We start from the raw sequence: 26,754 nt of genomic DNA on the forward strand, positions 1-26,754 counted from the left end.
CAGAGACTGTTTACTTTAGCAGCATTTATCGCGAAACTCGCTAATTAGCACATTATTAGGAAAAGCGATTTGGAAAGCTTCATTAAAAATCCTTATACTCACTTCTTCTGTTGGTGAAGCTGGATTACGAATGATTCGCATGAACATAAATACATTCCCTTTAGAAACAAATGTAAACCATTGCGTCTTCAGTGGCTCAGATGTCAGGAGTAAATGACGACTGCTATGTTCATTATTACATGCAACAACAGAACACTTCAATCGCGTAGGAGACATTCTCTTGTCTACATCTGCTCCGGCGGTGAAACAATGACGGACTGATGACAGTCACTCAGGGAGGGTCTAAGGTAAGACGCCAGTCCAGTCTGTGCTGAAACGCTACTGTCAATCAAACTATTGTGGGAGGGGCCTGTCTGTGTGACGTCACAAAGACACTCATCTGAGATCTGATCGATTTGAGAAAGGGGTAAAGATTTTAGTAGATTAAAAAAAACACTGGGTGGATTTTTTATCATTATAAGGTGGTTTTGTACACATTGCAGTTCAAACTACTTGTAAAAGTGCATGTAGCATCCGATGACCCCTTTAAACAATCATTCCAAGGCCTGGGGCAATCTGATAATTTCTTGATATTTAATATTACAACGTTGACAATTGTTTATCAATTTTTGCACTGCAAAACTTATCACAGGCCAGATTAAATATGACACAATGTAAAACACAAAACAATGCATTTAAATTGGTTCAGAGGTTTTATTTTCTTAACAAATGAACAGAATTGAAAACATTCTTAAAATGCTGTATGAAAATTCCCATGTGAGCAAAGAAAACAGAAACACAAATTCAGAAAGAAAGTTATGAAAAGCAGAAAGTTACCATGTAGCTTGACAAACCAGAAACACAAGAGTGTGCATGTTTATCACTGACCAAGAGAAATAATGGCAAACATGCAAAACACAAAAAATATATATGCAAACCATTTCATTGTGCCATTTCCAATTAAATCCCTGGAGCCAACAATAAGCAGAAGAAACTCCAGCAAGACAAAACTGGATCACTGTAACATTTTCTTTGTAATAATTTTTTTATCTTCCCAAACCATCAACTCCAGTTAAAATTTGTTAAAAACATAATTAACAAAAGTGCCATTTATAGATTTATTGTGTTTGTTGAGAAATATTAGATCCTGTTTAGTGTCACATTTTGTGTTTGTTTTGGCAACAATGAAAACCCTTCAACACATATTGGGCCGTCTACTCATGGCCAGCGGTGGTGTCAGTACTCCAGACCCCTCATGGTGGCGATGGCGGAGGCCAGTCTGCGCGGGAGGGGTTTGGCCGTCTGCCGGTATTCGTCCGGTTTGGCACGAAGAAGGGTGACGATATTCTGGAGAGTTTTAGAGGTCTGCAACCCCAGCGCATCCATGACATTGCTCAGGTAATCTGGAATGACAATGATAAAACACATACACAAGTGTTTAAAAATAAAAATATGCAAACCATTTAAACAAAAGGCCTGTTTTTCCATGGGCTCATTTGTAAAAAATTACATTAATTTTATTTTTTATTTTTTTTCGAAAGACTTAGACTTTTTACACGCATCTAGATGTTAGTGATGAATAATAAAAACAAAGCCACTAGAGCTTTGTAGTTTCATTGAGTAATGTTACATATGAATTGTTTTGGTGATAATGGTGCCATGATGTAATGATGATGTCACCTATGTCAGTTGCCAGCTGTTTTGTTGCATGTGGGCTGAGCTCATGAAGCTGCAGGATGACATCACAATAGGTCTGCATGGTCGCCCTAGCGATAGAACCCAGCCAATAATCCGCCGTGTTCTCCAGCTCAGGGACGTCATCGCCTACAGAGAGAGCAGACATCATACGTGTGTGTGTGTGTGTGTGTGTGTGTGTTACAGCTTTATTTCATGTGCTTGTGTTCACCTTGTTCTGGAGGGTATGGCAGTTTTCCAGTGTGTAGCGCGAGTTCCAGCGCTGGATCCTCCTGAGTCACAAACGGCTCCAAATGAAGAGGCAAAGACATGATATACTGACCGATCTATAGACAAAACACAGTTGAGTGCACAGTTATTTAACTAGAATGTATATAGATCAGATTTATATATGTGACCCTGGACCACAAAACCAGTCGTGGAAGTTGTGGCCTAGTGGTTAGAGAGTTTAACTCCTAACCCTAAGGTTGTGGGTTCGAGTCTCGGGCCGGCAATACCACGACTGAGGTGCTCTTGAGAAAGGCACCAAACCCCCAGCTGCTCCCCGGGTGCCGCAGCATAAATGGCTGCCCACTGCTCCGGGTGTGTGTTCACGGTGTGTGTGTGCACTTTGGATGGGTTAAATGCAGAGCATGAATTCTGAGTATGGGTCACCATACTTGGCTGTATGTCACGTCACTTTCACTTTCAGTCTTAAGTGTAAATTTTTCAAAATTGAGATTTATACATCATCTGAAAGCTGAATAAATAAGCCTTCCATTGATGTATGGTTTGTTAGGAGGACAATATTTGACCGAGATATAACTATTTGAAAATCTGGAATCTGAGGGTGCAAAAAAATTTAAATATTGAGAAAATCACCTTTGAAGTTGTCCAAATTAATTCTTAGCAATGCATATTACTAATCAAAAATTAAGTTTTAATATATTAACAGTGGAAAATTTACAAAATATCTTCATGGAACATGATCTTTACTTAATATCCTAATGATTTTTGGCATAAAAGAAAAATCAATAATTTTGACCCTTACAATGTATTTTTGGCTACTGCTACAAATATACCCCAGAGACTCAAGACTGCTTTTGTGCTCCAGGGTCACATATATAAAATTACATAAAAAAATATGTGTATTATACTTATATAATACACACACACAGACACACAGACACACAGACACACACACACACACACACACATATATTATATATATATATATATATATATATATATATACATACATACATGCATACATTTTATATTTACATATTAAAATGAAGACAGTAAATATAAAAATTTATAAACTACAGTATAACAAACTTGCACAAATAAGGGTGCAGTGTGAAGGTATCTCCGATAAAAAGTCTAATTACAGCCATTCACCTTCATCTCGACCAGTGAACATGTGGCTTGTGTTTGTCATTGTATCTTTAAGAGCATTTTCTGATCATCTGTCATCATGTTTGGCATTATAAGGACATGGAATAACACTCAGATGATGTGTTCATATTGTCTTACATTAGTGATGTACTCCTGCGGTGACAAACTGAAGGCCGGTAGATCATCAGTTAGCGTTTCACTTAAATTAGCAGAGCCGCGGCCTTCAAAAGTTAAAAACACAATGAATCAAACATGAAACACTATTTTTGACACTTCATAGTGACCTAAAAAAGCTGTGCAAACCTCTGGTTTGTTGAGAAGGAAGAGCTGCTGCTTGATTTGCAGGAACACGGAGTCAAACGCCAGCTGATTGGCCTGCTGGTTCAGACGCGTCAGAGCGCTGCGAGTCTCAGCCAATAAGCTTGAGTTTCCTGTTCCTTTCTCCTGCACAAAACAAACTTCAGTTTTACACTTCTAGAATATGAAAGCAGCACATTTAAAGGACACATATATGAAGGGAAACCTTGAGGGAGTGCAGCATCTCCAGTAGAGTATTATACTCAGCCGTGTTGTTCTGCTGAAGGTAGTTGTATTCCTGCCAAGGGTTCTTTTGGCTCCGCCTCTCAGCCGCGCCCTCTTGTAAACCAGTCAGACTTCTGGGGTTAAACCCCTCCCACAGAAAACGCCCCGCCCTCCCCAGGATCCTGCCAATCACAATGCACAACCATGATTCATAACAGAAAACACTTAAATTATTTATATAATTATATAATTTATATTTTCAGATAATAATGATTATTATAACACACACACACACACACATAAGTGTGTTTTTATTTTGTTCTTTTTTAATGGCTATATTTTTTTTAATGTGTTCGTTTTTAGTTTATTTAGTTTGTTATATTAGTACTTCAATTTAACAAAACTAAATTATTAACTATTAAGAATTAACAATACTAATATATATATATATATATATATATATATATATATATATATATATATATATATATATATATATATATAATTAAATATTATAATTACAAGGGTTTTTTGGTTTTAGTTGAGGATAATAACCCTGATAAATACACACACTTACACATATACATAAACATGATACATTTTATAATAAATATATATTTTAAAGAAATACATATTAAATGTTATATTCGTTTTTGTAATGTTTTTAAATATATTAATCATATAATCATAGTGTAACAGGTACATTATTAGGGTAAAATTGTATAACAAGTAAAGATAATTTAATAAATAAAGCAGATTTGTACTTTAACACATCTTACTTGTTTGAAAGCTGCTGTTCAAATGCTCCACACTGTCTGAGTAGTTCTCCACAGGTTGCAATGATTCTAGAAGAAAGAACAAATAGAAGATTTATATACATTTATATAACAGTACATACATCTATAAACATATAACTCATACTAATACCCATTAATGGCAAAAAAACCTCACACCCACCTGACAGAGTTCTGGAAAGCCGTCCAATCCTCAGTGAACACCTCAGAAGTGGGCGTGTCCTCCAACTTATACTTCTTCCTGATTGACTGAAGCGTGACAGAGAAGTCTGACACGTACCTGAGGGAGAAAAGAGAGGATCCGCTAGAGAGCGCAGCTGACCTGTGGGCTGTGTGTTTGTCTCTGTGTGTGAGCGTAGTAAATGTGTGTATGATTCATACTTGCTGAAAAGCCCTCGCAGGGCTTTGATGAGCCCACACACGCCGAGTCCATCCGTGAACTTCACACAGCGATCAACGGCAGCAGCCGCCAAACCAAACACCTTCTGAACCGAGTGCGTGAGCTCTAGCACACAGTCCAGAACCTCACCACGCTCCTAACACACAAATAATGAAGAAAAAACACAGTGATTCACTAAAAAGAATCACTCATAAGCTTCACTTGTTTGCATATCACACTACAAGCAGACACTGAAGACAATGCTACAGAAAAAGTGTTGTTTATGTACGGTCTTGGTAATATTTCTCAGTATGCTGCTTTTTATGCCTCGTCTCATTTAGTTCGGATGAAAAAAAAAATAATCACAATGCAAGTAAAAAATTAATTGGAAGCCAAAGGTTTATACTCTTGGTGTAACTAGTGCAAGATCTCAACAAAATGAAAGCGTCTGTTTCCTCACCAGAGGAACCGCACTGAGCTGGATCAGTAAGTTTGTCTCCTCTAGTTCTCCGTACTGCATCTGATAAGTCGTATAAGGTGAATAAACACATGATACCAGCTCTGCCACCTTCAAGAGGTTACACTCGCCTGAAACATACACATGAAGACAAGAATAAAACAAAAAATAAAATCTCACTCATTCACAAAAAGCATATACAAAGACTGATGATTTTCATGTTCATATTTTTTATAATATTTAATAATGTGTATTTATTGTTGGCGCAGATAGCCTTGTGGTTAGTGCACTCATGGTGACCTGAGTTCGATTCCCGTCTCAAGGTCCTTTGTCAATCCCAATATAATATAATATAATATAATATAATATAATATAATATAAAAATATTATATTTTTTTTTAATATTTTATTATATATACACACACACACACATATATATAGATATATATATATATATATATATATATATATTAAAAAAAGATAATATATATAAAAAAATGTACATTAAAAAAAAAAAATGTTTTTTTTATATATGTTTTTTTTTATTAAGATGTTTTTTTGATAGAGGTTTTTTCTTTTTAAGTAAAATATATATATATATATATATTTTAATGTATTTTTATATAAATTATCTTTTTTAATAAATATATAAGAAAATGTATTTTTTAATAAAATAAATTACCATCACCATTTATAAAAATTCTCATAACAATTAAGAGAATTAAACAATTAAGCAAATTTCCCCGAAAATTCTGTTCATTATAATGTGAAAAAAATAACTCATTACTGTAAATATGTATTCTTGCAATTATTCTCTACAACTTAAATCATATAACAAATGTTAGTATATTTTTTTTGAATTCCAGTAATGAGGAGAATTCTTTTTTTTTTTTTTTTATTAAAGTAACCTACTGAGAATAGCGGGAATGTGCATCATAAATAATGTCATAATCCATATCATATATATGTATATATCTGTATCTATATATAAAATGGGTCATACACAAGATGTCCCATTTTAGTATAAAATCAAATCACATTAACAAAAGTGATACATACAAAGCATATCAAATGCAAATAAAGTGTCCAATGTTTCAAATAACTTTTGTGAAAATGTCAAATTGAGAGAAATAATTTTCCATCATCTTTTAGCGTAACAGATATATTTATGTAAAAATGAAACAACAAACTGACCTGTACTTACTAAGATATATAAAATATACAAAACAGAATAAGGGATACTAAATGTTTTCAAATTTTACATTATTAAAACTTTTTTTTGTACAACCTAGTAGTTTGAAGGAGAGTGGCAAAGACTGTCTGGTAGAGATTTCAAATGACTATTAATTAGTTTTGGGGGCTGCAATGAGATACTTAAATACAGTCCTCTAATGTCATCTAATGATTCTTGTTCTAAATATGCCTGGCGTACACGCACCGAGCTGCGGCTGCATTGCTGCCTCCAGGCTGCGACTGAAGTTCGCCGCCGTCTGATGGAGCTCCAACAGCACATCCAGACGACAATCGCCAGAGCAACGCTTCAGTGCCACAGCAATGCAGTCTGGGATAGACGGCACCATCGCCCCCAGCGTCTGGATCATCAGCACGGTGAGCACTTCACAGGGGTTTCTAAAGACCTGCACACACATGTACACACGTCTTAGTGTGTGTGTGACAGTAAGAGCATGAACGCTGTACTGCGGTGCGGATGAGAGTGTGTGTACCTGACTGCTCCACTGGAGCTGTGTGTGCCACGTAGACAGAAGTGTGTCGTAAAACTCAGAGAGCTGCTGCTTCAGAGGAGCGTCTGACTGACAGATGCTTTCCCACACGCTCAACAGTTGTGCCTAAACACACAAGTTCATTTATTTGGTATATTTTTATAATGCCACATCAGCAGCTAGGCTATTTTCACAGTGGGAACAAAGTGACTAAAAAAAGTTGGAAAAAAATGTACTTATGTTGTAATTGCATATTATAACTGGATCCTAACCCTGAACCTACACCTAAACCTAACCTTATATTGCAAGTACTTTCTTATGTACTGTAAAATAGAGTACAACCAAAAACATAAAACATTTAAGATTAATACAAGACCAAAATGCATTCAGGTTACACTTAGTAATTAAATGTAAAACATAAAAACATCTCTAAACATAAAAATGTTGTAACCTGTACAGTACAGGTATAAAAATCTATATTAAAGCAGTTTAATTACAGGTAATTTCATGATAACACTAAAGCAGTATTTAAATAAATAAATAAATAAATAAATAAAGTCTCAAATTAAATTGTTGTACCTTGTGGCATTTATAGTAGTAAGCCAGCAACTGCGGCATTCTGTCCATTTCGGTAAAAACTCGTACAAAAAGCTTTGCTTGATCTGAAACAGATTATACAAATAAATATTAGCATCTTGGCATGTTAAAGCACATTATTCTGTAAGAAGTCTCTTATGTTCACCAATGTTTATTTTTCAAAAATAAAGTCAAACCTGTAATATGGTGAAATATTATTGCAATTTAAAACAACTTTTTTCTATGTGAATGTATTTTAAATTGTAATTTATTTCTGTGATCAAAGCTGAATTTTCAGCATCATTACTCCAGTCTTCAGTGTCACATGATCTTTCAGAAATCATTCTAATTCTGCTCACGAAACATTTCTGATTATTATTAATGTTGATGATTGTTGTGCTGGAAACTGTGATGCTTTTTCCAGGATTCTTTGATGAATAGAAAGTTCAAACAGCAGTTATGAAAAACAGGAATCTTTAATAACATTATACAATCGATTAATTTAATGCATCTTTGCTGAATAAAAATATTAATTTCCCACTCCAATTCTTTGATAAATGTGATGCCATTTAAAATGTATCTCTTTTAGACATAAACCTGATGTATAACAGCACCTGTAGCCAGCGAGTTGAACGTGGAGACGATCTGTGTGCTGGTCAGAGCTTCCAGACGGTTCTTCAGAGCCTCCAGCTGAACACACTTCTCACTGTAGTCTGGTGTGTCCACCAGCATGGTCAAGCTACCCTGCATGGCGGTCAGTTTACCGCTGATCACAGCCACGTCCTGCAGACAAACACATTCAGATCAGCATCCACACTCATGTGAAGTGTGTGAAGACAGATGTGCGGCTCGTCACCTGTGTCTTAAAAGTCTCCTCGATGTCTGCGCTGAGAGTGCTCCATTTATCAGCTTCCTGTAGCGCTTCTGCTGCTAACTGCATACGAGACTTCACCTGATCAATCTCCACCAACACCTGCCACACATCAATATAACAAACAAACAACGGTCTGCAGTACGCCATAACAAATTAACATTTGCATAAAGCAAAAATCAGCAGGGACCGAACCATTAGATCTATATAACTACCTATATTACCTATAATCTATATTACTACCTTCTTGCTGTGAAATCTTTAATGATTTCTATAAAGTAAACAATAATAACTGTCATGTTGCTAGTAATATTTCACGATGAACACTTACTGGACTGAAGCAACTTAGGTTTACTTCAGTATCCATACATTATTTTTTTTTTAAATACCATGTTGAAATTTGAGGATCAAATATGACTTATCTGTTCATCTCTCAATCATCATTGTACTGGATTGCATTATTAGTTTTGAAACTACAGACCTTTTATCATTGAAATATTATCTTACTAAGACATCATTGGGAGTGATACAGAGACAACTGATATTTCTATGCATTTTATGGAAGTAGTCCGCTATACTGCTGGTCCTAGGAATAAAACTATGAGCTCCATATTCTCACATATATATATACAGTACAGGTCAAAAGTTTGGAAACATTACTATTTTTAATGTTTTTGAAAGAAGTCTCTTCTGCTCATCAAGCCTGCATTTATTTGATCAAAAATACAGAAAAAACAGTAATATTGTGAAATATTATTACAACTTAAAATAATAGTTATTATTTGAATATACTTAAAAAAAAATTTTATTCCTGTGATGCAAAGCTGAATTTTCAGCATCATTACTCCAGCCTTCAGTGTCACATGTAACATCCAGTCTATCACATGATCATTTAGAAATCATTCTAATATTCTGATTTATTATGAGTGTTGGAAACAGTTCTGCTGTCTAATATATTTGATGAATAAAAGGTTAAAAAGAACTGCATTTATTCAAAAAAAAACAACAAATCTAATAATATATTTTCTAATAATATATTTTCTTTACTATCACTTTTGATCAATTTAACACATCCTTGCTGAATAAAAGTATTGAATTTATTTAAAAAAAAAAAGAAAGAAAAAAAAAATTACTGACCCCCAAATTACTGACCAGTAGTGTATATTGTTATTACAAAATATTTATATTTTAAAAACATAGCTTTTTTTTTTTTTTTTATTTTTTATTCATCAAAGTATCCTAAAAAAGTATCACATGTTCTGAAAAAATATTAAGCAGCAGAACTGTTTCCAACTTTGATAATGAATCATCATATTAGAATGATTTCTAAAGGATCATGTGATAATGATCCTAAAAATTCAGCTTTGCATCACAGAAATAAATGATAATTTAAAGTATAATAAATGTAAAAACAATTATTTTAAGTTGTAATAATATTTCACAATATTACTGTTTTTTTCTGTATTTTTTGATCAAATAAATGCAGGCTTGATGAGCAGAAGAAACTTCTTTCAAAAACATTAAAAAATAGTAATGTTTCCAAATTTTTGACCTGTACTGTATATAAATATATATATATATATATATATATATATATATATATATATATATATAAAATCAGTCCCCCAAGTTTTTTCACATGCAATTTTTTTTAGCATATTTTGTCTAAAGATGCAATAAATTGTTCCATTTAAAAAAAGAGTATTTCAGACTTGAAAATGAAGTTAGATATTATATAACAGCTGCACGGATCAAAAAGGTGATTTGTGTGTGTATTTATTCTTACCTGCATAGACTGCACGGTGTCCTGTTCGAATCTCTTGATGTCCTCTTTAACCAGAATCATCTGATCCTTCAGGAAAGACGCCTCCTGTTTCAAAGCCTCGATATCCCTCAATACACGTGGCATATTCTGCAGGGCCTGATTGCTGCTCTCTGCAAACACACACAGAAAGACAATCAGAGACAGACCAAACAGATATAAACTACCGTTCAAAAGTTAAGAGATGAATACTTTTATTCAGCGTTCAATTAATCATAAAACGACAGTAAAGACATTTCTAATGTTACACAAATTTCCATTTCAAACAAATGCTTCTTTCAATTCATCAAAGAATTCCGTAAAGTATCACAGTTTCCATAAAAACATGAAACAGCACAACTGTTTCCAACACTGATAATAATAAAAAAAAAAACAATGATTCTTGAGCAAATCAGTATATTAGAATGATTTCTGAAAGATCATGACACTGAAGACTGGAGTAATGATGATGAAAATTCAGCTTTGAAATCACAGGAATAAAAGTATAATCAAAATATATTAACATAGAAAATAATTACTTTAAATTGTAATAATATTTCACAATATTGCTCTTTTTATTGTATTTTTGATTGAATAAATGCAGCCTCGCTGAGAAGAAGAGACAAAAACGCTTATTACAGAATTTGTGAGAATGCATTGACATTCAGACATTTGAAAGAGGGCTTTAAATAGATACCACACTCACCTTCTATAGAGTTATTGACCTCTTGAATGAACAGCTGCAGCTTCATGACCAGAGTAGAGGCGTGAGCGTCTGTTTTACCAGGTGCCTCTTTCTGAACCACTTTAAAAGCTCCATTCACCCAGTCCTTCACATCAAAATCCTCCGCCAGGAACTTGGAGAAGTCCATTTTCACGCCTTTAGTAAGCCTACAAAGCCGGATCCACCACCTCAAACAGTCAAACCCATCTGCAGAGAATAAAAACGACACGTTGAAAGCGTTCAGCGGTGCATATTTAGCTCTGTTTGCGTTACTCAAATGCAATCTCTCCTGCAGACCTTCACCAGTCTATTCCATAATTCTTGCCCACGGCAGCCTTAGACACGAACATAAAATAAACAGCCCATGAGAAAGATATAATCATGACCACGAGATACAGCTCAAACAATGCGATCGCTTCCTCCAGCGTTAATTTAATAGAATGAAACTGATAAAGAGTTGAGCTTGATGTTTTCAGTGTTTTGCACTCTGCTTCCTGGTTGCGCTCGTGTCCTAAAATGTACCGGCGGTGAAAAAATCCGGCGAAGAATTATTCCGCTTTCAAAACGTTTACTAGATAAAACCATTTTTAAAGCACGTAGGGAAACGGAACAATTGAGTATAGACGTCTGTTACTAATGTAGACAACTGTTATTGTTGTTATTGTACATAAACACGTGCATTACGCTGACGTTATTAAAATAGCTTTCATTTGAGTGACGTGGCTGTGTTGCATCTCATGTAGTTCGGGTGGGTGACAAATAAAATAAAATAAAATAAAATCCTGCTAAAGATATTTTGAAAGGTGCTGTGCTCTGCACTTCCAGATGTAAAAATGCATGTTTAATCTTAATAAGACTCACAAGATAAATTTAACGCACTAGGTTTTTTTAAACATTTTATAAATGAATGAAATGATTTGGTGCCTTATATTCAGTGCCATTTATACACAGATTTTACAGGAGGATTATGTATCAGCTCACTGCAGCCACCTGTTGACAAAAGATTGAATCACACCCTCGTTTAAGGTCAAAATGCGATGCAGCAAGATCATCTCTTAAAATGGCATTAAAGATTATGAATGTGCTTTTTTTAAAAAAAAAAACATTTTCTTTATGTGTTCACTTATAAATCATGTTCTCTATGCTTGTTTCTGAAAGAAGACAGACATGTTGAAGAAAGGTTACTAATCCTAATGTCATTTTGTCAGCCTGATCGATTTTTTAACCTTCTGTTGACCCCCTTGTTTTATTTTCATTCTTATTTTTGTTACAATTTTCATATTTTTTTTTTTTTTTTTTTTTTTTTTTTTTTAAACATGTTATCCTTTTATTTTGAACATCAGCTCAGTTCCTTAGTAGTGTGATTTTGGGCCCTGTTGTGGTCCACAGTTTCAAAACGAACAAAGTATGCACTAGGTGAAATAATATATAGGCTGGTTTTACTATCTCAGCTTGTTTTTATTCATTTCAGCATGTTTTGATACTTCCTGTCCTTATCTTCCTCAAAGTTCCTGTAGCGCAACACTCCAAGAACCTCATCAGATAACCCAGAGATGTTCATAAACATATCAAAGGAATCAACCACTTTTCTGCTGAAGAGATAAGTAAGTGTTGACAACATCAGATTGGGTAATTTTAACCCACAATTACACATAGTATATAAAGGATAAATGTTCAGCGGAAAATATTGTATTATGCATTCATGTTCTTAAAGGAATAGTTCACCTAATAATTAAATCGTACTCACTGTCCAAGATGTAGATGAGTTTGTTTCTTCATTAGAACAGATTTGGAGAAATGTAGCATTACATCACTTGTTCAGCAATGGATGCTCTGCAGTGAATGGGTGCCGTCAGAATGAGAGTCCCAACATCTTATAAAAACATCACAATAATCCACAAGTAATCCACACCACTCCAGTCCATCAGTTAACATCCTGTGAAGTGAAATGCTGCGTGTTTATAAGAAAGTCCTCTATTGATAATTTTGCTTTCTCCAGTGAAACATTTACTTCACATCTTTTTATTGGAGTTTTGTGTGACAATACACATTGGATTAATAAGCTAAACAATATTTATGTTATTTTCATGTCTCAGTATCTGATTCTCAGATAAAAACCACAAACCCAAGCACGTGTATTGGCACACGATGTCTAAGCATCATATCAAGTGGTATTAAGTTCACTAAAGTGTTGGCACCCTGGCACGGCGCTTACTGAATAATGGCACCATCCGTTTGCCATGTGTTTATTTACATTGCAAGACTCATTTGTGAAGACATCTGTTACTTTGTAGGGCATGCTTGTAAGGCAGCATTAGGTGTTGTCATCCATAGATGTTATTTAGTGAAAAATTAGTCTCATCTGAATCAAGAGAGAAATTTGCACAGATCAAACAATGTTTACAAGACAAAACAGTCCAAATATGTGGGTAGATTTTGATGTGAGAGGATAACGGGATGGACTTTTTTACTTGTGAGATATTTTTATTACCTGTTTGGATTCTCATTCTGATGGCACCCATTCACTGCAGATGATCTACTGTTGAGAAAGTGATGCCAAATGGCATGCTAAATTTCTTTAAACCTGTTCTGATGAAGAAACAAACTCATCTACAACTTGGATGAACAAAAAATACAGTGGAACCCAATGGGTACCGAAATGGTTTGGTTAGCAACATTCTATAAAATATCATCTTCAAGTCAAGTATCATCAAGTTCTGCAGAATGGCATACAGGTTTAAAACAACACAAGGGTGAGCAATTAATAATGATTATCATTTTTGGCTGAACTATCCCTTTAAGATGCGTCTGACAAATAAAAATCGGTCTCGTTGATAAAATGTTGGAATATTACAAATTGCAAATATTCAATCACAATAGAAAATCAATTCAGTTTCAATATTCATAGCTTGTTCAATTGTGCACGAACACTGCCGATCCCATGCAAACCATATGTTATTTTCATGTCTCAGTATCTGATTCTCAGATAAAAACCACAAACCCAAGCACTTGGCTTGGCACACGATGTCTAAGCAACATATCAAGTGATATCTAGTGATTCTAAAGTGTTGGCACCCTGGCACGGCGCTTACTGAATAATGGCACCATCCGTTTGCCATGTGTTTACTTACATTGCGAGACTCATTTGTGAAGACATCTGTTACTTTGTAGGGCATGCTTGTAAGGCAGCATTAGGTGTTGTCATCCACAGGACAACCAATCAGATTAGAACACCTCGGGGGATCAGAAAGATTGATCAGATATCATCATTGCAAAACTGCTGTTAATCGGAAAGGCACTTGACTCAGTAGGGAGAAAACAGCTTGTTTTGCGTGACCTTCTGCAAGAATGTGAGGTTAGAAGTCATAAAACACAAACAAACTAGCCCTCACTAAAGCTCCCCCAAGCCGCATGAATAAATATAGGCCTCAGTCTGATTCTCATCAACGTGGGTGTGGGGTTAAGAAGTGTATAGTTTCACATTTAACCTCAACTTTAACTATCACATCAGTGATAATAATATAAACCATACACTTGTACTTGTGTCTAAAACTGAACTATAGACTCACAACATTTATTTTAAAATCTCGCTGCACAGCTCTGTATAGTTTTGTATTGGCCAAGACGTCAAGTCAAATGTAGTGCTTTTGACAGTGTATGTTGTTTCAAAGCAGGTTTTAATATCTTTATAGGTCTATCTTCATGTCTTATTCGCATTGAGCACATTTTGCAACGATATAAACAATGAAGCCGTTGAGATTTGCTATGTTTTGATACATATATCAACCTATATTGTATTAAAATTGAATATGCGTCAATATACAACTTTCTTGAATGACTTGGGAGATAATATAGTTGCATTTTGCGACGATATAAATATGTAAACAATGAAGCAGGTGAGATCTGCTAGTTGAGATGTGCATATAAGCAATATGCTAATAAAGTTTTGTGTTATTGATTTGTGTTATTGTTTTGTATTAGTATATTGTATATTTGTGATATTGATTTATATAAGTATACTGTATGTATATATATATATATATATATATATATATATATATATGACAGATGTTCATTATTAAATAAAAAAAATGAAGAAATCGGGTAAAATATTTAAATATGGAGTTGTGTAGGCTTTCAAAACAGTTAAAGCATCCAGCAGAAGTGTGATGATGTCGGTTAGTAAACGCCTGAAACGTGTCAGAGAATTTGCTGATCTGAGGGCCAAAGTGAGAAAAGATTGGAGATGATGACAGAGATGCAATCTGATAAGAGATCGGATATAGAGAGACAGAGAGAGAGAGAGAGAGAGAGATGCGTAACTGTGCGTGTGAAACCAGAAACAACAACACCCTGCGACTAGCTACAGGTATACGCTTTCAATCACTTTTCTTGTATTTGATTTTCTTGTAGCACGCCACATGCGTTTATCTCTGCCAAGTGTGTTTGCTTAAGTTTTCTTTGTAGTTTTCGTTAAGCAATTTGGTTTCATTTTTTCTGTGGTTTCTTTTGTAATATCTCATGTACTTTCTATTTTAATTGAGTTCATAGCATTAAAGTAACAGAAATCTCGTTCTCAGGTGAGAGTTTAGTCGCATGTAAATTTAGTTTTATGTTCACAGACTCTTTGTAAACAGAAATGATTTGGTTTATTATTATATATTATTATAATCTGACAGTCATCTCAGTCGTCTAATAATTGGTATCAGATAATGTTCTGTTCAGTGCCTTGTTAAATTTATTATAATTTGACAGTGAAGTAATGTTGCGGAAGCTGCAAGAATAAACTTGACTTTTTATTGCAATCAGTCACTGTGCAAGCTTCAGAAAATGACAAATCAACATCACAAATAATATTCTGTTTGTGTGTGTGTGTCTGTACACACACACACACACACACACATAATATCTGTCATTTTATATTAATATATATTTGTTTATTTGTTACAGGGTAAAGAGAACATGCATTGCTCTTCTTTTATCCTCACATTGGTTTGTTTCTCTCATATTTTGGGGAATTTTATAACTTGCGGTAAGATTTTCTACTCACTATTTGATTTAATTATATTACAAACTGTAATCCGTTACTGATTCCAAATTACATGACAAAAAATGTGGTTACTAACGTAATCCATTACATTACACATTTCAGGTAATATTATCAGACCACATTTAGATTGCCTTTGATCTAACTTGTTTATTATATTAATTTAAATTGAATAATCTTGTACCATATAAATAAAAATAAAATGCAAAGAGTAAGAAAATATGTTACATTTGTTGTAATTAACAACATAAAGTGCATTAAACATTACATTTTGCCAAGGTTTCTTCCTATATATATATATATATATTATATATATATATATATATATATATATATATATATATATATATATATATATATATATATATTTGCACTGCGTTTACTGTGATGTATTACTTGTCGCCTATAAAAATGTGTTCAGGTGAACAGTACCATCTGGAGTGTCTCAGTAATTATTTATCCAATATCACCTGCTCCCTGAACATCTCGGCTGAGTCTCTGGGCAATGAATCATCCTACTGGCTGCATTTCAGCACATATGAGTGAGAATACTGCACTGAATCACAATCAACAGTCATTCAAATCACGAACATACTACCAAGCATTCTTGTGCATGCTTGCTTGTGGTAAATGACTCTGTTTTTGTGTAGCGAACACCATGACTGCACACTGAAGATGGGAGAACAGTCGTTACTGTGTGAGTTGGATTTGTCACCGGAAGTGATTTTCAGCGATGTGGACAGCTACAGGATCTCCCTCCATTCCGGTTACCATGGCAACAACTTCTCTGTCATACTAGATGCTAACTTCATGCCTAGTAAAAACAGTAAGAGCAAGTAGCTACATGCATTTCAGAGGCACATGAGACCACAGTTCTGCTCACTGATGTGTGTGTGTGTGTGTGTGTTGTAGTTCGTCCGTTCCCTCCGTCTGACCTGTCGCTGATCTGGGAGAAAGACCGGGCTCTTTTCCAGTGGCAGAGCGGATATGATGCAGACAATAGTTTACTCATATCCCACTTACAGTACCAGCTCAGCATTTACAGTCAACACCAGGTGCGCACTCGCTTTAAAAGTATTGATGTTGAAATTTTGGGCAAACTATGTCAGTGTTTCTGGTGTTACTGTACATGATTCACCAGCACGTTATATATATATGGGGTGTGGAGTGTGTGTGTTGTGGAGATGTGGAGCTGTGGAGTTTTTTTTCAACCCTAATTTAAACACACCTGAACAAGCTAATAAAGGTCTGAAGGGTTATAAGAAAGCTACAGGCAGGTGAGTTTTAATTAGGGTTGGAGCTGAACTCTATAGGGCTGTGGCTCTCCAGGACCGACGTTCACCACCCCTGATATATATATATATATATATATCATATTAATATTGTTTGGGAACTGTGGTACTTTTTCAGGATTCTTTGTTAAATAAAAAGTTAAAAAGAACAGTGTTTGTTCCAAATAGAAATGTTGTGTTACAATATACACTACTATTCAAAAGTTTGGAGTCTGTAAATTTTTTTCTTTCTTTTTTTTTTTAAAGAAATTAATACAATTATTACGCAAGGTTTTGTTAATTGGATAAAAATTGGAAGTAAAGACTTATATTGTTAGAAAAGATTTCTATTTTGCATTAATGCTGTTCTTTTAAACTTTTTATTTGTCAAAGAATCAAACAATAAAGTATCACTGGTTCCAGAAAATATTAAGCAGCACAACAGTTTAACACTGATAATAAATCAGAATATAAGAATGATTTCTGAAGGATCATGTGACACTGAAGACTGGAGTAACGATGCTGAAAATTCAGCACTGCATCACAGAAATAAATTATATTTTAAAATATATTTGTAATACAACTTTTGTTGTTGTTGTTGTTGTTCTTTTTTCATTTTTGGCTGAACAGTCATCAAATTCTTTTTCTCATGCTGTTTTGTTTTCTGATCTAATTTTGCTACATGTCTACGTGTATAGACATATTTAAAACAGTGACTTTGTGTCACATTACAGAAGTGAAACAGGATGTGAACATCATTTCACATTACATGGCTTTAACATTGATGAGACTTTCTATTAATTTCTATTAACACCTCATTCTCACAAGTGTTTGTTTTACACTGTGGGAGAAGTACGTAATACGTAGTACGAGTAGCACCCAGTTTCATGATCAAGCTACATGTGTTTTGCACCTTTTAACCTCATTTGACACTTATTTCTGAGGTTCCTCTTTGAAAGTGTGGTTATGTTGCAGATGTTTGTGTTTCAGCTGTATGAGGTAGAAGCTGTTGACCAGAAGGTGTATGTGGATGAGTCTAGATTTGAGCCTCACACAAATTACACAGTGCGCGTGAGATCGCAGCCAGATCAAGTGGATTACAAGGGCGTGTGGAGTCTGTGGGCCCCTGCGTTACACTGGAGATCAGGGGACATTCAAAGTGAGTCAGTTTACAGAACACTCAAAACAACTGCAAAGAAACTGTTAATATTACATACTGTGATTAAGATTCATCTCCCATTGTGTGTTTAAGAAGAGACTCCAGGAGGATCGTTCCATATTGCCTGGTATCTACTGCTATTGCCATTGCCACTGGTCCTTCTGTCCTGTATCCCATATTCTAGGTTAGAAACATCATCTGCTGCAGCATCATGAAATGTTCTGATTTCTTTTGTCTGTAAATAAATGACAGGATATTTGTGTTGTAGATGGAGGAAGAATGATTTTATACCATCACCAGCCCCTTATTTCAGAGACTGGGATATAGATGTTCAGGTAACTTCCAAAAAACAAAGAAAAAACTGAATCATGATTTATGAGTGTGTCACTGAATCATTCTCTCTACCAGTTTGTTTGAATATGCAGACTCATTCAAGAACGAAACAATCAAATCTCTGTATAAATGAATCACTGAATCATTCAGGAACGAAAAACACCACTATTATTATTTTTTTTTTAATTGGCATTGTTCAGTTTTCATTGGCACAATATTGTGTCTAAAATGTAATTCACATAATATTTCATTCTTGTTTACTGAATTATTCCATGAACTGTTGTTTTTTTCATTTTCTGATGAGCACTGGTTTAATAAACACCTAACTCTAAATTATAAGCAATATTAGTGATGCTTGACTTATTCGATTTAGATGGCAAATTAATTAATAAATCAGTAAATAATACACAAACTCTAGAAAGTTGAGGAAGTCGTGGCCTAATGGTTAGAGAGTTTGACTCCTAACCCTAAGGTTGTGGGTTTGAGTCTCGGGCCGGCAATACCACGACTGAGGTGCTCTTGAGCAAGGTACCGAACCCCCAGCTGCTCCCCGGGCACCGCAGATTAAATGCCTGCCCACTGCTCCGGGTGTGTGTTCACTGCTGTGTGTGTGCACTTTGGATGGGTTAAATGCAGAGCACGAATTCTGAGTATGGGTCACGTCAAGTTTTTATCATTTTTTTTTTTTATAAATGAAGATACATAGAAACTCTTTTAGATTTACATTCCAAGAAATCTGTCTGGGCCAATGATGTTGTTATCTAAAACTATAACTAATTAAAATAAAATAAGATATAATACAAATATTAGATGAAAAAAGGAAATTAAATTCCTAAAAGTAAAACTGAACAAAATTACTAAAACAATAATTTAAATGAAAACTGGAAATTATTTGAATTAGTGTTAAAACATTAACACTAATTCAAAACTTAATAAATCCTATAATAGTTTATAAATGATGCTAAAATATCACTAGTCTTGGCTTTTCATCATTGTCAAATGATTATAGGAAACCTTACAGATCAGATATGAGAAAGATATCAAATACGGTTTTGCGGTCTTATCAGATAAAAGATATAAAACATCTTTCTGACTTTGCAAACCCATTTGGGAATTTGAAGATCACAGAATTAATTTAGAAAACGATTCTATAATTTTATTCTTAAATCCAGGCACACAGGAGAAACATGCTGTTTTGTTTGTCAAATGAAAGGCCGTTTTGTAGGCATCTAAATTCAGAGCTGTGTCCCAAATGACGCACTATACACTATGCACTCATACACTACGTACTTGTGCACTATGTACTCAACCATGTAGTGTATGAATTATATAAGGTTATTTTGTCATTAATAATCAGAGTCTGGTAGCCCCTCCGTCTTCATTACGTTATTAAAGCTGCGACAGTTGAGTACATGAAGTGTCCAACATTCCACACTTAATATTTCGGTTATTTAAGTGCATCATACGGGTATTTAAAGTGCACTTTTTCTTTTTGGAATTTTCAGTGTGAATGCACTACTTGCACTATTCATACTAAAAAAACGTCATAAAATAGTGCATAGGAACGTGATTTGGGACACACCTCAAGTCTTGGGTGGGAGTGCACTTCCAGTAATAAACAATGAATAGCATCCTCATTCTTGCACTGTTTGTCATGACCTTTGATAATTAGCTTAAAGGGATAGTTCACCCAAACGTGAAAATTCAGTCATCATTTACTCACCCTCATGTCGTTCCAAACCTGTATGAGTTGCTTTCTTATGTTGAACATAAAAGAAGATATCTTGAAGATTGCTGGTAATCAAACAGTTGGTGCTTCCCATTGACTTCCATTGTATTTTTTCCTAGTATGAAAGTAGCATCCAATCTTCAAAATATCTTCTTTTATGTTCAACATAAGAAAGCAATTCATACAGGTTTGGAACGACATGAGGGTGAGTAAATGATGACTGAATTTTAATTTTTGGTGAACTATCCCTTTAATGATGATTTCTAGTGTTAGAATTAAGGAGATCTAAAGTTTTGCATGGGTGCAAACAGTTGTTCTCGGTTCTGAGATCATGACTGTTAATAGTCTGATTGTGTTTGTATTTTCAGATCCATTCAATGCTGTCAGGGAAGATGAGAGATATAATGCAGGGGGAGGAGTCTCTCCAGATTGACATTCTGACGGAGAGCACAGACACGCCCCCTCAACCCACCAGCTTAGACTATGAGGATATGGGAGAGATAGATGAGCATGAGTCTCCCAGCATGCCGCAGTCTCCTGTGGGTTCAGAGGTCGACTCAGGCTGCTGGATTCGCGATTTTGTCACAACCGAGAGAGGAAGCATCACATGCAGTGAGGACTACTGCACACTCTCTGGTTCACACACTTATGCAGTCTAACATGTGCATGCAATCTACTGTTCAAAAGTTTGGGGTCAATAAGATTTTTTTTTTTTTTTTAAGAAAATTGCTTTATGCAGCAAGGACACTAACATTAAATTAATCAGAAGTGACATTACAGGCATTTATGTTAAAATATTTCAAATAAACTACCTATTCAATAAAGAAGTCTGATAAAAATATGAGGCGGCACAACTGTTTTCAGCTTTGATAAAAGTAAGAAATGTTTCTTGAGCAGCAAATCATCATAGAATGCTTTCTGAAGGATCATGTGACCCTGAAGACTGGAGTACAAATTCAGCTTTGCATCACACGAATAAATTATATTTTAAAATATATTAAAATAGAAAACAGTTATTTTAATTTGTAATCTCTCACATTAAATGAACCCTCAAAAATATTTAAAATCTTACAAACCCCTTTTTGAGCGGTAGTGTACATGCAGCACAAGTTTGGAAACGAGGCTAAATTTGAACAGTAAGGAATGTATTTTTATTTTACGTATTATGTAATGTGCTAATATACTACATGCACTTTTGCTCTTTGCACAAAAATCTATGTATTCACACATGCTTACCTGCTTTAACAAGCAAATCCTGCTAAATAGCTGAATCATAGCAGTTTATTTAACACAAATTACATAAAGCAATCAAGTAAACAGTATATAATCCGACATTTGAAAAGACAAAGCGGAGGCATTTTAAGGCGAAAAATAAAAATAAGTAAAAACTAAAAGTACAAACTTGTTTGCAGTTGAAAAATGTAATTTTTTTATTCTGTACTTTTTTGAGTTATATTTTTATATTTAAAGCTGTTCTACAATGCTTGCAGTTCAATGCTATAGTTTTTTGTAATTATTAATGTTTAAATGATCATTAAAGCTATATAAATAAAAATGCAATATGTATGATTTCTGATATATCAACTCAGTAAACATTCATCATCAAGGATGACTTTGGCCGTCACATCACCTCGCCCTTTTTCTGTTTTTAGCGAGTCATGAGCATTAAGTTGCTGTGCCAAGTTTAAACACCCCTCCATCAAGCTGTTTTTAAACAACGCATCTGATATATAAGAAGCACATCTGATCAGGATACACACACACACAGTCTGGAGACGCATTTTGTAGAAAGAGCTTTATTAAACATACAGACACAATCAGTGTGAACACAGGACACATGTTCCCATCAAACAAACAACAACCCATGTACAGCATGTTTAAGAGAACTGGACTCTGGTTCTGCTGCTCACAGGAGCATTTATTCTGGACTTTATTTGACGAATCAGCATTAGAAAATCCTAGACAGATCTAAGACCACGCGGCTGATCAAATACAAAGATGTCCAATGGAGAAGAAACTGGTCCTAGATCAGCATTCTGGGGGGAAACTTCACCACGAGGCACTGTCCCACACACGTAACGTAATAAACCAACCTAAACCAGAGCCACACGGGACACGCACTCGCTCGCTCGCTCACTCACTCACTCACTCAAGGGGAAACGAAGCCTCACGAACATATTAAAATGACGAGTGTATGTAAGCGCACGCAGACAGACACGCCAAATGAATAAAGAGCTAAAATCCCAACAGTCCGCTTTTGACTGAAGACTGAAGTTGTGAATGTGATTTCGTACGAGCCGGTTTGAAACGCAACAGGTTACTGAATCGGTGACTGCGTTCTAAAGGGAACGGAGAGCAAATGAAATTAAAAGGGAAGAGGAGTGTGGGAGAGTGTGATGTTTTGTGGTGGAGGGGAAGGGGTCGGGGTCGATGGCACAGACGTCATGTTTTTAAGTCCTTTTAGTCCCGATGAGAGGATAGCAGGAGTATTCACATATTCCCTCTTTCCATTCGTCCATCCCTCCGTCTCGCTTACGACGGGGAGAATTTTTTGGCCTGTGCACGAACTCTCTTCTCGTACTCCACTCTATTCTGACTGTAAACATAAACAGACAGAGCGATCAATACAAGAAATATCTCACATTCAGTGTCATGAAACTAGTGAGCTGCCTACCTAGGGAACATTATAAGGTGTCATAGGTGTGCTTTCAAAGTGAAGGATGCTCCAAACACTAGGCAGCAAAATAATGCTTCCTTATGAATCTAAGACAGATCTGCACTCATCCTTTGTGTTTTAGGTAATCCCAGAATGCACTGCAATGGTATGTGTGCTTATACTCAATTAAGTATTAATAAAAAATAGTTCTATTAAAATAAAAAGATGTAAGTCCATTTCCTCCACATCTTAAAGTATATCATAATTCTGTCTTTTTATCTCAAAAATTACTTTTTAGTATCTCATCTCCCAAAGTCAATAATTAAGAGTCCTAATTATGACACATTAAAACTGACAGTCGATTACGAGTCATAATTATGAGATAAACAGAAAAAAGGCCAAAATTATGAGATGATAATCCACAATTATGACATCGAGTGATAATTTAGATAAAAACTCAAAATTATGATTTAAGTAAAAATTTAGTTGATTATGATGGATTAAATAAAAATTTTATAAAAAGACATTTATGATGACATACTACTTTATACAGTTGAAATAAAAAGTCTTAGATAAAAAAATTGTTCAATAGTCAATTTTGAGATGAAGGTTCATAATTGAGATAAAACTAAAAATTATTATATAAAAAGACCAAATTTTGACATACTATTCCATAATTATGAGATAAAATAGTCAAAATCACAATATAAAAAGTAAAGATTATGATTAAAAAGCCAAAAGTGACAAAGTCGTAATTAAGACATAAAAAGTCTAAATTAAATTAAATAGCATAATTATGACACAAGGTATTTATAAACAAAAAACTCAATTAACTTTTTTCAAATTTGACTTTGTTGCATAATTTTGAGTTCTACTTTCAACACAAAGTACGCAAAAAAAGCAGAAATTATAAGAAAAAGGACATAATTATGATATTTAACCAACGTAGTATTTTTCATATTAACTCAAGTGAAGGAAATGGGTTTAACATTAAATTTTTTTGTTATGCAATCCCAACATTTTTATGTGCATCCTTGTGCTTACCATATTGTTATCTTAGCAACATGCTAACCTGCACTTTTTTTGTGTGTGTTTCTCATACGGCTGACATCATGAGTGCTATTTCTGTGATAGGCCTGTGAGAATCATTTCAAACTGACCACTTGTGAGGTTCTATTTCAAGATGCTCATAAAAAATTTGGAACTACGCAAAACTTATGTTCTGTAACTCATACCAGTATATAGTGTACGCCTCCGCCTGAGCCGGATCCTGTATGTTCGGTTCGTTTAGCAGCTCCTGAATCCCTAACAGGATCTGAAGGAAGAAAACCCGCAAGATGAGCTTTAATAAAAGAGCAGTGTAGAACACAAAGCACTAGAATAGACTTTCAGTGGACCTGTTTAATGGTAATGGCAGGTCTCCAGTCTTTATCCTCCTCTAGGATGGAAAGACACACCGTTCCTGACGGATACACGTTCGGATGGAACAGCGGAGGCTCAAATTTACCTGGAAAAGAAGCAAGCATTTGTAAGGAGTGATCCAGGCAGCAAGGACCGGATATGTTTGTGCAAAACTCACATTTTGGGGGTGATGAGGGGTAGTCATCTTTAAACAGCATCCTTAACTTGAACAGACCTCCTTCCCATGGAGTCTAGAGAGAGATGGAGAGAGATCTCACATGATGCTACAACAGAATAATCAAATTAAAGCTTAAAGGAACAGGCTTACCCCCTTCTTTCCTGGAATAGCACATTCCCAGTTCATAAGATTCATGGTACCGTCAGGGTTTTTCGTCGGCACAGCAACAAAGCCCTGGGGACATTTAGTCGAGACAAAAGCACTAAGTGAGCACCAGAGGATACAATGCACACGTGTTACAGGGTTCAAAATAAAACACAGGTTTATTTTGTAGTATATATCCAGACGTGAACAGGTGTGCACGGGATCAAGCTGATCGTGGTGTGGACTGCAAGTCCATTTATTAAAAGAATATAAGGGTTACTCACGAATGGATGGTCTTTCCGCCATGCTTTGCGCTCTTGTGCAAGTCGACTCAGAGCAATGCCAGACATGACCACTGAACCTACGGAGAAATGCACAGTTATCTGAGAATGTGCTTAATAAATAAATGAGAAAGCTAGTTCAATATATTTAGAAACTACAATATTTGTAGTTCTTATAATATATTTACATTACGGAATATGTGTAGATGATCATTTATATTTAGAATATTTATAGTACCCAACATATAAACAATGAGAAAAGTTCTAAGGATTTTTAAACTAAAGGTGTTATTTTATTTTTATTTATTTTTTTGCATGCCAAAGCAATTTTTAGCTGCCAGGCAAAATGAGATTTTCAAAGTTTTTTTTATTTTTTTTAAAGCACTTCACACACATTTTGGTGAATTATATAAAATCACGTAAACTAAATCATTATACTTCTTCATGAGTTAATAAATGAATCATTCTTATATGGTAGCTTCAGGGTAAACTTCATTGTAGGTTAAGTTTTGACTGGGAACACAACAGGAGTAACTAATTATGGATTAGTAAAATTATGTAAAAGTAAAAAATAAAATAATAATAATAATAATAATAATAATAATAATAATAATAGAGAAGTTGCGAGAAAAGCCAGCCTGTTTTAGTCCGACGCAATAACAATAACTAGCATTTCTGGGAAAAATAAAATTAACTTAAATTATATACTTTATGTGGTTATCATAATCAAGATTTGACGTCACACTATGCTACGAACCAAATTTTAATCACACCACAATCAAAACTGAGGTCGTTAACTTCCTATTACGACGATATAATAAAGGTTGTTGACTATAGATTATGTGTGATAGATTATGTCATAATAAAAAAAATAATAATTAAAAAAAAGATTATGTCATAATATTAAGTTTACAAGCTTGATTGTGGCGTCATAGCTCAGGTTTTTAAGCCCTCATAATAAATTCGTCCTACACTATGACATGATGGAATTTTAATCCCACGTTATGACTCCATAATCAAGGAAGGTTTTGACTTAACATTATGACATCATAAAATGTCAATAAATATGGAGTCGAGCTCTGGAACGCAGTTCATGAGCGCGCGGGACAAAGAAACTCGACTTCCTTTGACGCGAGCGCGCGTTCACACAGCAACCGTGCCAAACAAAACCGATGCGAGCGTCTACCGGCCGCCGAAACACAGTAATACATCGACCGTGCCGACAGAACCGCCTTACCTCGTGAATCCCAGTGTTATTTGACTTCTGGACCCGCGTATTCGAATCGTGTCTGACTCGGAACCAAAGCTGTGAAGTTTCCCTCCCGAAAACACATTCGGTTCTGAAGCAGTCTAATCAGGACCCGCGGTACGACGCGCAGATCGCCTGCAGGAAAAAATTCTGTGTCGGTCGAGATAACGCGAAAGCTGTCCGTTCAACAGACAGAATTGTTTAAATATTTTAGCTTTGACATATAGGCGCCATGTGTTTAGGAAAATTATACTTTGTATTTTTACCCTGGTGGAAACAATTTAGAGCAAGCATTCTTTTAGCCGGCTAACATTTAAAGGGACAGTGCCAGAAAAAAAAATCTATCTATC

The 26,754-nt window shown here is 34.9% G+C and overlaps 3 protein-coding genes across 4 annotated transcripts; 1 reads left to right on the forward strand and 2 right to left on the reverse strand.

The window, feature by feature from the left end:
- Nucleotides 1-727: 727 nt before the first annotated feature.
- Nucleotides 728-11,618, reverse strand: cog7 (component of oligomeric golgi complex 7). The gene is made up of 18 exons (XM_042751918.1): nt 11,254-11,618; nt 10,939-11,163; nt 10,218-10,366; nt 8,417-8,533; nt 8,175-8,343; nt 7,564-7,646; nt 6,988-7,110; nt 6,702-6,900; nt 5,267-5,394; nt 4,809-4,963; nt 4,591-4,707; nt 4,413-4,478; nt 3,635-3,815; nt 3,414-3,555; nt 3,250-3,332; nt 1,946-2,060; nt 1,720-1,863; nt 728-1,442 (listed from the first exon to the last, which is right to left on the reverse strand). Exons 2-18 carry the CDS (start codon nt 11,102-11,104, stop codon nt 1,276-1,278), a joined length of 2,304 nt encoding a protein of 767 aa, XP_042607852.1. The 5' UTR covers nt 11,105-11,163; nt 11,254-11,618; the 3' UTR covers nt 728-1,275.
- A 3,563-nt stretch (nt 11,619-15,181) lies between these two features.
- On the forward strand, nt 15,182-21,990 carry LOC109092444 (interleukin-4 receptor subunit alpha-like). 2 transcript variants are annotated; one of them, XM_019106247.2, is made up of 9 exons: nt 15,182-15,325; nt 15,907-15,988; nt 16,425-16,545; nt 16,654-16,829; nt 16,916-17,058; nt 18,265-18,433; nt 18,527-18,617; nt 18,702-18,768; nt 20,864-21,990. In XM_019106247.2, the coding sequence occupies exons 2-9, from the start codon at nt 15,919-15,921 to the stop codon at nt 21,152-21,154; spliced, it is 1,128 nt and encodes a 375-aa protein (XP_018961792.2). In that variant the 5' UTR covers nt 15,182-15,325; nt 15,907-15,918; the 3' UTR covers nt 21,155-21,990. The 2 variants fall into 2 exon arrangements, with proteins under 2 accessions (XP_018961792.2, XP_042607813.1); XM_042751879.1 differs by having other exon boundaries at nt 18,530-18,617.
- Nucleotides 21,991-22,275: 285 nt separating this feature from the next.
- Nucleotides 22,276-26,548, reverse strand: LOC109092443 (SUMO-conjugating enzyme UBC9-B-like). Its single transcript, XM_019106244.2, has 7 exons — nt 26,393-26,548; nt 25,159-25,235; nt 24,881-24,964; nt 24,731-24,803; nt 24,549-24,658; nt 24,387-24,466; nt 22,276-23,091 (listed from the first exon to the last, which is right to left on the reverse strand). The coding sequence occupies exons 2-7, from the start codon at nt 25,222-25,224 to the stop codon at nt 23,028-23,030; spliced, it is 477 nt and encodes a 158-aa protein (XP_018961789.1). The 5' UTR covers nt 25,225-25,235; nt 26,393-26,548; the 3' UTR covers nt 22,276-23,027.
- Between the last annotated feature and the right edge of the window lie 206 nt (nt 26,549-26,754).

The sequence above is a fragment of the Cyprinus carpio genome, chromosome B24, assembly GCF_018340385.1.
Source record: "Cyprinus carpio isolate SPL01 chromosome B24, ASM1834038v1, whole genome shotgun sequence".
NCBI classification, from domain to species: domain Eukaryota; kingdom Metazoa; phylum Chordata; class Actinopteri; order Cypriniformes; family Cyprinidae; genus Cyprinus; species Cyprinus carpio.

Coding starts and splice junctions, on each gene's coding strand:
- cog7 (XM_042751918.1), bottom strand. CDS start 11,104: ATGGACTTCTCCAAGTTCCTGGCGGAGGATTTTGATGTGAAGGACTGG. Junction 4,964..5,266: donor AGCTCAGTGCGGTTCCTCTG/GTGAGGAAACAG, acceptor TTTGTGTGTTAG/GAGCGTGGTGAGGTTCTGGA. Junction 3,333..3,413: donor CCTTCTCAACAAACCAGAGG/TTTGCACAGCTT, acceptor TAACTTTTGAAG/GCCGCGGCTCTGCTAATTTA.
- LOC109092444 (XM_019106247.2), top strand. CDS start 15,919: ATGCATTGCTCTTCTTTTATCCTCACATTGGTTTGTTTCTCTCATATT. Junction 15,989..16,424: donor GGGGAATTTTATAACTTGCG/GTAAGATTTTCT, acceptor AAATGTGTTCAG/GTGAACAGTACCATCTGGAG. Junction 16,546..16,653: donor CTGCATTTCAGCACATATGA/GTGAGAATACTG, acceptor GTTTTTGTGTAG/CGAACACCATGACTGCACAC.
- LOC109092443 (XM_019106244.2), bottom strand. CDS start 25,224: ATGTCTGGCATTGCTCTGAGTCGACTTGCACAAGAGCGCAAAGCATGG. Junction 24,965..25,158: donor GGCGGAAAGACCATCCATTC/GTGAGTAACCCT, acceptor AAATGTCCCCAG/GGCTTTGTTGCTGTGCCGAC. Junction 23,092..24,386: donor GAGGCGTACACTATATACTG/GTATGAGTTACA, acceptor TTATGTTTACAG/TCAGAATAGAGTGGAGTACG.